The sequence below is a fragment of the Lathyrus oleraceus genome, chromosome 3, assembly GCF_024323335.1.
Source record: "Lathyrus oleraceus cultivar Zhongwan6 chromosome 3, CAAS_Psat_ZW6_1.0, whole genome shotgun sequence".
Lineage (NCBI taxonomy): Eukaryota > Viridiplantae > Streptophyta > Magnoliopsida > Fabales > Fabaceae > Lathyrus > Lathyrus oleraceus.
The window spans coordinates 521,830,005-521,842,108 of record NC_066581.1 but is presented as its reverse complement, the minus strand read 5'-3'; the positions used below and the strand labels follow the sequence as shown (position 1 = coordinate 521,842,108).

At 38.2% G+C, this 12,104-nt stretch overlaps 1 protein-coding gene across 1 annotated transcript; it reads left to right on the top strand.

Annotated features, from left to right (window-relative positions):
* The first annotated feature begins 9,025 nt into the window (after positions 1-9,025).
* LOC127128622 (F-box protein At5g39250) lies at positions 9,026-11,782 on the top strand. The gene is made up of 2 exons (XM_051057988.1): positions 9,026-9,296; positions 10,756-11,782. Exon 2 carries the CDS (start codon positions 10,790-10,792, stop codon positions 11,543-11,545), a length of 756 nt encoding a protein of 251 aa, XP_050913945.1. The 5' UTR covers positions 9,026-9,296; positions 10,756-10,789; the 3' UTR covers positions 11,546-11,782.
* The last annotated feature ends 322 nt before the right edge of the window (positions 11,783-12,104 follow it).

The window sequence follows — 12,104 nt, the reverse complement described above, 5'->3', positions numbered from 1 at the left end:
TTCCTTCTTTTCTTTCTTTTGATTTCTTTTGATTTCTTTTGATTTTGCACCCTCCTCTTTCTTTCTTTTTTCTTTCCTTCTTTTTTTCCTTTTTTTCCTTTTTCTTTTTTTTTATTTTATATTTTTTTTTGTATATATGCCCCAGTTGGCTGTTCTGCTGATTCTCGAGATGCAGCTGAGTGATCTTCTTTTCTTGCTCAAGAAGTCGGGAAATCTCGTCAGGAATCCTTTCAACATCATCTTCGTCCGCTTCGAATACAGGGAATTCAAAATTGGGAGATGACGTCCGATCATTATGTCCAATGGGTTTAAAAAACAACCTGCATAATGATTTAGAGATGAAAAGCTTTTTGAAAAACAAACAAGACAATCGTTATGCAGATGAAAAGATTGCTTTTATTCTTGTTTTTTAGGGTTTTTGTGATCACCAATTTCATGCAAAAAGCGAAAAGGGAAAACAAATGGAAAAACAAATGTTTAACATGAATTTATTTGAATGAAAATATCATTGCACAAAATGTTGCCAACAATGTCATCACTTCTCCTTTTGGCATGGGAGAAGGGTTTTTAAACAAAGTGATTATTACTCTGACTTATGAACAACTGTAGGAAAGCCCACAGTGACCCAATTGTGATAGATCCCACCGGGGATGACAACTGTCAGTATCTCTTGCATCAGTAGCTTCTGTTTTCTGAACAACCCTTCTGAAGAAAAGTCGGCGCCAGCCCAGGACTTGTTATCTTCAAGCTTGATCAACATGGGGACCCAAGTCTTCAAAGTTCAGAATACCTGACCTCACGAGGTCTTGAACCTTCATCTTCAACTGAAAGCAACTATCCACGTCATGACCAGGAGCACCTGAATGATACACACAATGCTGCTCAGGCCTATACCACCACCGAGGGTTGACGGGTATAGCCGGCGGGTCTCTGGGAGTAATCAAGTTCCGCTCTATCAAAGAGGGATACAACTCTGAGTATGACATAGGGATCGGGTCAAAAATGATCCTCTTCCTCTCATTACCCGTATTGGCTTGATTATCATTGGGAGGCTGGTAAGCCTGCTATTGCGGATGATGTTGCTGATGTTGATACTGCTGAGTCGGTCTTCTCTGTTGCTGTGGAGTTTGAGTTGCTGGGATAGTCACAGCAGCGACCTGACGATATGGTCCTTTGTTCGCACTCCTTCGACGGTGCACAGCATTTGTTTCACTCTCTCCCCTCCTGGGTGCCCCAGAGAATGACTTCTTAGAATCGGAAGAACTTGAAGAGCCAGGATGGCGAACCGGAGCGCGGGTTGCTCTGATATTAACAGTCTCTGCAGCAAGAGGCTGTTCACTGATTCTGATCCCCCTCAATTCATCACCCACGGCATAATCATTGACGAGAATAGTGACAGCAACATTCTCATGAACGGGTACACCCACTGGTGAAGCACGGTGGACTGGTGGAATCACGGCTTCCAGTCTCTGGGCTAAGGCACGCAGCTCCTCTTGCCCCTGAACAACTCCTTGCATCATTGTCATGAACTGGGCCATGTTTGCCCTCATCTCGGCCAATTCTGCCTGAACCTGTTCCATACTCCTCTATTGATTCAATCTGGTTGAATAGCGGTGCGGACGACGATCAACAATCCTGTCTCAGTCAGGAACCAGAGTGAGAAGTCCCTCCAAACGTGTCTGTAATGCAAGGATGCTATGTGCATGATATGCATGATGCGGATGCTATTTTATCATGAATGATCCTGATAAAGGATATGCGTATGCGAGTTAACTTTTTTCATACATTATTATTTTTTTGAAAATAAATATGCTATGATGCAGATGATGCAAACATGACTGGTCAGGCTGTGCGTCTTAAGGCACAGGATCGAAGCTTCGGCTTGAACTCGGAACCACCATTCATCTGAAACCCAAAGTCAACTGATAAACGGTCATCTGAATCCAAATCTGGAGAACCGAGTCACCATAAATCCGACTTGGGGAGTTCCGAAATAAACGGAACCGGAGATTACATCACTATTATCACAGGAACATCCACCGAACAGATGACAGCCAGATCCTCTGAACAAGTACTCTCAAATTCAACCCGGGGATCCGAAATAAATGGAACCCGCTGATAAACCGCGGACAGAACTCCGGCGTCCCAGAAATAAATGTCCATAATTCACAGTCACCAACAATACCCAGAGTCACCAACAAGTCACCAACAAGTCACCATCTGTACCTGTTAAAATGATCATTCCCTCCCCACTCACGGGTGTCATCTAGGCCAGGGTAAGGTCGAGAGAAACGCAGGATAAACAACCCTTTCAAAAATATCATCCTGTGCACACCAGATGTATGCACCGATAATACCCCATCAGAGTCTGAACTGCTCGTGATATCAATGTTCCACTAAGTGGCGTACACCACCCGCTTCCCATGAATCACTCTATTCCTAGGTTTCCTAGATTGCACTCATGGCCTGGGTATTGGGCCTTTTACCTCGAGTAACTCCCACCCCAAACAGAGAAACACAACACATCCAGCAGATGAATATGAATGAATGCAAACATTAATGCAAACAATAAATGCAAACAGTAAATGCAAATATATACAAATGAATGCAATAAATAACAGCACAAAGCAACCAAATCCCTAACCTAGAGAGCGCTAGGAGAGACTCGCTTAGGGAAGACGGACCAGCACAGGTCAACTTCTCTTGTATCCCCAGCAGAGTCGCCAGCTGTCGCATTACGCGAAAAACCGGCGGGAAACGAAGAACAACAGAGCCGCCACCGTGCGTTATTTATCCCAAAAGAGGGAAAGGAAACGCTCAGAGTAAACCTGGAAAGAACATGGTCTCGCGACCAAAGAGAATGGGATCGGGAGTCGGTTATGCGAAGGGAAGGTATTAGCACCCCTACGCATCCGTCGTACTCGACGGGATCCACGCACAAAAGGAAGGAAAATGGTTGCTAAAACACTGCTCAAAACACACACACACTGGCTGAAAGAGACACAAGAAAACAGACAAGACTGAAACTGACTCGGCAGGATATCGCATCCTGGGCCTACTTAGTCTATCAGGCATAGACATCAGAGTCTAAGTAGTTCGGACTGGGGAAAACACATGCTCGCTAGGATGTCGCATCCTATGCATACGTATCTCCTCGGACGAAGGAGAATCAGAGCATTCGTAGCTCGGCTAACACGCACACAAATAAACACAGGCAAAGGCCAACGTGGAGCCTGAATGCCAATCACTGGTCTTACATCAGCATCCGAACCAACAAACACACACAGGAAACCAACTGCCAATCGCTGGACTTACGTCGGACTCCAACCAGAAAAGGAGAAACAAACTCACACAATCAAAATAAAAGGGCGCCCGGAGAGATCAGCTCATCTCCTGCCTACGTACCTCATCTGGTATGAGGATCAGGGCGACGTAGTTCCCCTACGCAGGGAAAAAAGGACTAGCCTAACCAGATAACAGAGGGAGACACAACTAGGGAGACTACGACTCGAGCCTAGATGTTATCATGCAAAATCATCCCTAAGTTAAGGTTTCTAGCTAACTTGCACAGGAAGCAAGCCTATCTTAAACATGACTTGCACAGGAAGCAAGCCACACCTAACCTAACTTGCACAGGAAGCAAGCCAAACTAAACCTAACTTGCACAGGAAGCAAGCTAAAGCAAACACACAAGCACAAGTAGCACACACTACATGCAAGCAATGGGCTCAATCAAGGTTAGGTTTTAGTCGAGGGGTCGTATCAACCTCAACAAACAAACCACTGTAACTGGGTAGTGTTAGCTCTTAACCTTGCCATTGAGGGGCTAAGGTGAAGCAGATGAAAGGTGAGTGAAGATAAGACTTCACAGCTCTTATCCCTGGCCTGGGAGAGCTTAAGACAAGAATGTGTGGGTTCAGAAAGTGGGAACCCTTCTACACATTTGAAACTGACTCAACTGTACAATTGTACAAGATCTTGGGTTTGTATCTGCAATGCATCAACACAGTGGTGTGAGCGAAGCAGATGACACACAGAATAGCAGGGGATAGATTGCATATCCCTTGGGTTCTGCCAATTGCCTATTCACTTAGAAGGTCTTTGACTCTATACAAGGACAAATGTAGACAGTCACAAACATTGCCTCTTAAGGAGGACTTCAGACAGTTGCCTGGCCAAGTAACAGGCCAGGTCTTCCAGACTACATGAAGATAAGAAAGTATACCTCAATGCAAATTGCTCTTAAGCAAAGCAAAGCAAAGTTCTTAAAGAACTATAAGCAACTAAAGGTACCTGAAACCAGTCAGACAACATCAGTATACAATTCAAAGTTAAATCAAAATGAGATAGAGATCAACAGTCAACACAATCAGTTAAATGTGCAATGCACAAGGCTCAAAGCATGTGAGCCAAACAACCTTCAAAACAAACAAGTTAGTCATGATAATCAAATCAAACTCATTCAACTTGTATAAGTTTCTTTGGGCAATTGCTTCTTAACCTGAAAAAATGAACTCAAACATGAGCAACAAGACCACTAGGACAAGCCTAGGGTCAAAAAGAGATAAAAAAGTCAGAACAGCAAATGACAAGTGTCCAAAATCAAGTTCAAACAATCAAGAAACAAACTCAATTGGTTTCATGTTCATATCAATCATCATCATCATTTCATAAGCAAATTAGGTCAAAGCATGACATGTGGAAGCTCATAGAAGTCAACAGCAAGACTCAACTCAAAACCAATCATAAACAAATCAATAAATTCTCAAATAATTCATGATCAAACATCATCCATAACATGATAAGCACACCAAATTTCAGCTTATTTGGATCATGGGAAGTAGGGAAATGAAAATCAGAAAGGCAGGGCAAGTTCAAACATGCTAAAAGAAGTCAACCAAACATTCAAAAACTTCAATAAATCATAAATCAGTGACAACATATGAGAAATGAATGGGATTAAAACCATGATAAACCTTAAGATGTCTACTAATCACATGTCAAATTTCATGTTCATCCAATAATGTATGAGAATTTCACAAATCATATGGCATCATGTGTCACCAAAGTCAACATTTTGGACAAACAGGGGAGAAATTATCAAACAAATAGGAAATGCCATCAATAATTCCAGAAAAAAATTCACATGTAAGCTAGACATCCACAAGTAGGTTCATGCAAAAATTCAAGCCAATTTGAGTTCATTAAGCATGGTAATAAAAATCATGAAGTTGGACATCAATGGTGTGACACAAATTGTCACACCCTAATTCAAAAAATCATAACTCCACAACCAGCAATGATAAATTCACAAACTCTACACCAAAATCACCATGAATGTGTCTAGTTTAAGCACAAAAAATTTCAAAGGCATTGGATAATGTATCATCATTTCACAATTGATTTGGTAAGACATACATAAAATGGACACATATGACAAACCCTAGAACCATTTAAAATCCATACATGCAAAAAATCTGGAAAAATTATGATAAAAAACTATAGATCAAGATGAACATTTTGCAAAAAGTCCCATGAATTTTGGATCAAAAACGAGTGTGCTATGATTTTTGTAAGTTGAGCATATCAAATGAAATAAATATTGCAAATGAAATTGATTTAAATGAAATAATTAAAAACCGGTGGCAATTTGGTAATATCTGGGCTCACTAAGTGAAACGCTGCGTTTCACTTAGTGAGGTGTCACGCTGCAATTCGTCATGGGCAATGAAACAGTGGGAAGTTCATGCAAAACCAAATACAGTAGGCCAAAACGCGATCTGGAAAACACCCCTAGGGTTTCATGCTTACTGTTCATCATCATCCAAAATCGTGAAAAACTTTTTTGCCCAGAAATGGAAAACAGACATACCAATAGAATCAGCTCAACATGCTCATCAATAATCCAACAACCATTTTTACTAAATCGAGCTAACAAAGATGAACAAGGCACAAACATATTCACATGTGAAACTTCATGTCAACATAACTTTCAGCATACTTAACCATTTTCATCGATTTAAAGTTTAAAATGATCAGCAAGGAGAGATCTATATAAAGCATGTCATAATTTTGGGAATGGTTAAGTTTGATTTCTTACCAAATTTGAAGCACAGTTGTGATGCAGTTGTTGTTTGGCTATAGAAAGCAGAAACAGGTGCTCCAATGTGTTCCAAATGATGATTGAGTGAAAGGTTTTGGCTCAGCAATGTTGGAAATAGCTCAAATCGAAGACTGCCATGGATGGAGCTTTGATGTAGCAGAGCTGGAAAATGGTTTACAGTCGTGTGTTGCTGCTTGAAAAATGCTCAGAAATGATGGCAAGTGATGAAACAAACCAACCAAGCTCGTGTTCTTTGAATACTTTCCAGAAAAGTTGCAAAAATGAAGAAATGAGAATTTGAGAGCAAGAGAGTTTTTTTGTTTTTTGAGAGTGTGGCTAGGGCTTCTGCAGATTGGAAAATGAAGTATATATCCTCTGTTTAGTGTTTCTAAGCATGATTAATTGAAGTGGTAATTGGTTTTGCTTAAAATGACATGTTTTGGACAATTGCTAAAAACCAAGCCAAATTACATGGGGTGTATGAATGTGCACGAATTTGGGCCTCTAACAAATTCCAAATGTGATTTCAAGACAATTCCAAGTGGTAAAAATCATTGGAAATGTTTAAATTAAAAGTCCATTTTTTCACTTCACTTAATTAATTCATGCTACTTTGAAAATGGCCATTTTGCTTGGTAGGTTTTTGGTGAATTGTGATGAAAGATTTGGATAGAGCACATCAAATAGGACTTGTAGCAAAAAACCCCACCCAATTTGGCCAAATGGTTTGGAAGATATGCCACTTTGAAGTTCAAAAATTCTTGAGAATGATTTGATCATAACTTGCCAACCATAAATGGGAATTGAGTGTTCTTGGACTTTTTGGAAAGGCAAGAACAAGATATTCAACTTTCATGTTGGGCAAAAATTCAGTTGAAGCTTGTATGATGAAGTAATTTTGAGGAGCAAGACTTTCCATTTTTGGCAAATTCCAATTACAGGTCAACTTTCTATTTTTGGAAATTTCTTGTCTGACTTCAAATTCTTCAATGTGGATGCTTGACATGTTATATGAGGTGTATATGGACATGAATGAGACCTCTCAAACCAATTCCCACCATCCAATCACTGATTAAATGCACAGTTGACCACAATTGACCATATTTGACCTTCTAGGGTTTCTGGTGGACTGCACATTGACTGATGACTTTTGAGCATCCAAACCTTGACCAAATCACTTCAAAAGGACCCCTAGGTCATGTGAACATGTTGGACCAACCCTAGGGCCTTGCCTCAATGGAAATTGCACTTGCTTGCTTGATTGACTGATCTCCTGACCAATTTGACCTAATTCTGTCAGTTGAACTTGCACTTGGGCAAATGGACAATGCAATGCTATGCAGTGGACTATGTTAATGCTATGACCTAATATGAGAATGTATGTACAATGATAGGTGCAAATTTGAGGTGCTTCAATTACCTCAAAGATATCTTCACCACACAACCCCTAAATTTTTTGATAAAATGCTGGATTAAACCCATCGGGCCTCGGTGACTTATTCAGATGCATGCGAGTAAGAGCTTCGAACAACTCATCTTTGGCAATAGGCACGAGGAGTTTATCATTATCTTCCCTAGAAATTATTTGCTCGATAGTAGCTAGCACCAGTTCATGAATACCATTTTTTTCCGCAAACAGTTTGTTGAAATACTCCTTAGCAACTTCACACAACCCTGACTGATCTTTTACTTCCGCATTATCATCATAAAGCAACATGCTAATCTTTTTAAATTCCCTTCTCGATGTGGCTGACATATGAAAAAACTTAGTGTTCAGATCACCATATGAAGTCAATGCATCTTAGCTCTCTACTTCCAATAAGTCTCTTCTTGAGTGATGATTTTGTTATATTGTCGTTGTGTATCAAAAAATTTATCGATATTAGAGGAATTATTGCAACTACTATACATTTCCATTCTCTCCACGCACTCTTTCAACTTCGTTTTGAAATTCAAAAAATTTCTTCTACTCCAGCGTTTCAATTCTTCCGCGTAGCCAGATATACATTGATTAATTTCAACGCCTGTTTCTTGATTCCACCCAACAATAACAACCTCCTAAATATCCTCTTCATGTAGCCACCTATTTTCAAACTTTAAAGAGTATTTGTAGCAACAACTTTGAATCGGCTCACATTGTAACAATATAGGATTGTGATCGGAATGAGATGCCAACATACTAAGCATTTTTACATCAAGGAATAACGACAACCATTCCGTATTAGCTAACGTTCTATCAAGCCCTTCCTCCACCATTTGTTCAGTACCCCTGCTCTTACACCAAGTAAATGGGTGGCCCTCCAGATTGATATCTGTTAAGTCACACTCTTCTATGACATTCTGAAATCCCACGTATAACCAGTTTGGATGAGGATGAATACCCTATTTGTCTTCTTGAGATAACAGATCATTGAAGTCTCCTACGATACACCACAAAACACTAGACATGTCACATAGTTTATAGAGCAAATCCCAAGTTTGTCTTCTTCTTCCTCGTTCTAGATACCCGTAATAGCATGTTAACCTCCATTGCCCCCTTCTTTCGTCCTCCACCAATAAATTCACGATTTTTTTTAGAAATTCATAACACTACACTTGTCTTTTTCTTCCTTCTACGTCAACTGATAAACATGGATCATACTTCGGTCTAAACTTTTTTAAAATCTAAAAATAATAATATTGTCAATAATGAAAGTTATATTTTTTAACTATGAGTATTATAATAAAATTGTTAATAACATGGGGTGCATAGTCTAATTGAGAGGAGTGTTAGTCAAAATTTTCTCAAAATCTACCACTTTGAATTTGGTTGGCCCATTTTACATCAAATTAGTATTTTCTCATTTTCATATTATTAATAAAATTTTACTTTTTTAAATTCATTAAATTATCAATATATCTAACTTAGATAGAATTATTGAATGAAATAAGTGAAATTTGATTATAATATGTAAAATATGGGACTGATGGGATTACATAATTCCATTTCCATATGATTAAAGAAACACCTTCATTTGCTTACTTCCCTTCCCTTCCATTTTCGTTTTCCTTTTACCAGAATATCTGATATCTCTCTAATCGTGAATCACGATCTAGGGTTTACATCAATTTCACCACCGAACCAAATCATCAACCTAATCCACATCTTCTCCTACCTCCAGATCTCTACAATCCATACTCGCACAAATCAACGGTGGTTCATATATCTCTTTCTTCGCATATTGATTTCGATTTGTGTTTTTTTGCGTGTTAATTCGATTTTAGGATTTAAATTTTGTCACGATGTTGCTCTGTGATTAATTGAAGATTTATGTATATGTGGATTGTAAGGTGCTATATTCTGATCTGAATCTAGATTCTGAAAAGAAAATTTCTAGATTTATGTTTTCTATGCTAAAGGATGTGAGTTAAATTGAGGTGGGCTTTAGGGGTTTTATCTATCACAAAGGTAGTGCTCAAGTTGACGGGAAAATTTTAAGCGGTTAAGAATAACATGAGAATAAAGTTAGTCTAGCATAGATGAAAATGTTGTGTTTGATGTGTGGTAACTGGTAAGCAAGATAGGATAAAATAAAAATGACAATGTTAGAGAGAGTGCTAGTGTAGCACCTATAGTAGAAAATAGACTTAGGTGGTTTGAGCATGTAGAGAGTAGACCTGAGGCTGTGGTAAGGAGATTATATCGGATGGAGAGAAGTCAAATAACTAGAGATAGAGGAAGACCTAAAAAATTATAAGAAAAGTTATTAAAACAAATCTCGAAACTAACGCTTTGTATAGAAGCATGGTCATGGATAGAACATTATGAGCGAAAGTTGATCTATGCAGTTGAAACTAACGCTTTGTATAGAAGCTTGGTTGTTGAAAAGGATGTGAGTCTCTTAAAAACTTGAAAAGGATGTGAGTTTCTAAAGATTGAGTATTGTACTTTTGGTTGTCATTTTGTACGCGGATGCTCTAAATTCCGTAACCATATTCCTGTCCATTGTGTCTTGCATTAATAAGAATGTTAAGTGGAGTGAGGATTGCTAATGCAGTTGATACAGTATCTGGTATTTGTGGTTATATGAAAGCATGATGTTTCGGTTCTTAACATGATTGAACAAATAGATTATCATAATGTCATTGCGTTATGAGATTGTTTCCTTCACCATTAGATATAGGGTTGGCATGGGGAGTACTTGTTTCAGTTAAATACTCTGTAGTTGGTTGCAAAATCTTACCTGTTTTGATATAGCGAAGACTTTAAGAAGCCATTTTGTATTTTGTTAATTGTTAGTTTGCAAGCTCAACGCCATTTAACTAAGATTTTATTTTGTTTCCTTTTTATCCTTTATTTTTCCCTTCTTCTCCTTTGTAATGATTGATAGGCACTGGACTTATCTTGTGATTAAATTTGAATTTCATGAATAATCCACCAGGATTCACCAAGTTTTTGAATTTACAGAATAAAAATTGTATTTTATTGGTACAATATATGGATTCTGCTATTCACTAATCATTGCTTGTTTTGATAATGCAAGTATTATGTTTGCTTGGAGAAGTGTTTACGTCTACGTCTTACCAGTCGACAGCTTGTCAATTTTTTCCATGTTTCTATTTCACTCTCTTGGAATTCTTCAGATGTTAACATATTGAATGTTTCATTGCAGTGTATGATCAATTGATTGAAACTCTGGATCATCAATGGAATCAGAAGAAGTTTTGAAGGCTGTTTTCCCTTTACTGGAGGGTGTTGATCTTGCTTCGTGTATGTCTGTCTGTAAGCAGTGGAAAGACTTAGCTAAAGACGATTTCTTTTGGAAATGTCAGTGTGCCAAGAGATGGCCGTCAATCTGCAAGCGACCCAACCCTCCTACTGAAAATTACTACAAGTTATACAAAACCTTCCATAAACGCCAGCAACGCAAAACTCTTCTTCCTCCGAGAATTTCCTTTGATGACTTAGACTTTTTCATTGACATTTGGGCTGAAAACAACCTTCTCTTCTCAGAAGTGGTCTCTGGCTCTGTCCTGCAGTCAGGTTTCAAAAGTCCACCATCTGGAGTTTGCGATCTGCTCAAGTTTCACCTCGAGGGTTCTGAATACAAGATGACTTTTCCGATTGAACCTAGGTTTACTATCCCTTCAGGACAAAATCAGAATGTTAGTGTCTCTGTTATGGTTGGGCGTAACGATACAAAGAAGGTTGCATGCGTCATAAATAAGTCCATGTTCGATTATATTGATCGGTCATCATATAGAGCTCTGGCGTTTGATTACCTAGAAATATCCCCTGGCTACCCGTTTTTGTCGGGCATCCGGGCATGGATCTCTTTACTATTCATGGAAGATGTAAAGGAAGATCTTATGGATGTATTTGGGATCCAAATGGATTTCTGTGATGTGGCAAATTCCAAGGAAGAAGTCTTGTGGTTGATGGACATGCTAGATTGGAAGTGAATGTTAAAAGGGCTCTCTCCTAGCATTGGCTTAAAATAATTGGACAATATGGTTTTATGTAAACTTATTTTGTTGATATGTTGTTATTATGTCATCGGTGCATACATTACAAAGTTTTATCATCTTATTATCATCACGAATTTGTATGGTTGGTGGTTGTTAATAATATCTTGAATGTTTGGGTATGTAAATTCTTTATAGTTTCATGATCATCAATAAATACTTTAATTTTTTGCATGTACTAATGAAAAATTATGTATCTCACCATAGTTGTTTATGTAGTCTACCTTGTATAAAAATAAAGCTACCTTTGATTTGTGTTTTATTTTATTTCATTTAGGAGGGTGTTTGTTTGAAGATTAGCAGGCACATGACTATAAGAATAAAACTACCATTGTTTCGTTTAAGAGAAAGAGAGAAGAAATTGAGAAGAGAGAGTGTTGCTAATTTTTTAAAGTGAAATGTCAACCTTAATTTTAAAATAAATTAATTAATTTTTTAAATTTAAATTTAAAAATAATTAATTAATTGAATCTCTTTTTAAAAATAAATCATTTTC

Coding starts and splice junctions, on each gene's coding strand:
- LOC127128622 (XM_051057988.1), top strand. CDS start 10,790: ATGGAATCAGAAGAAGTTTTGAAGGCTGTTTTCCCTTTACTGGAGGGT.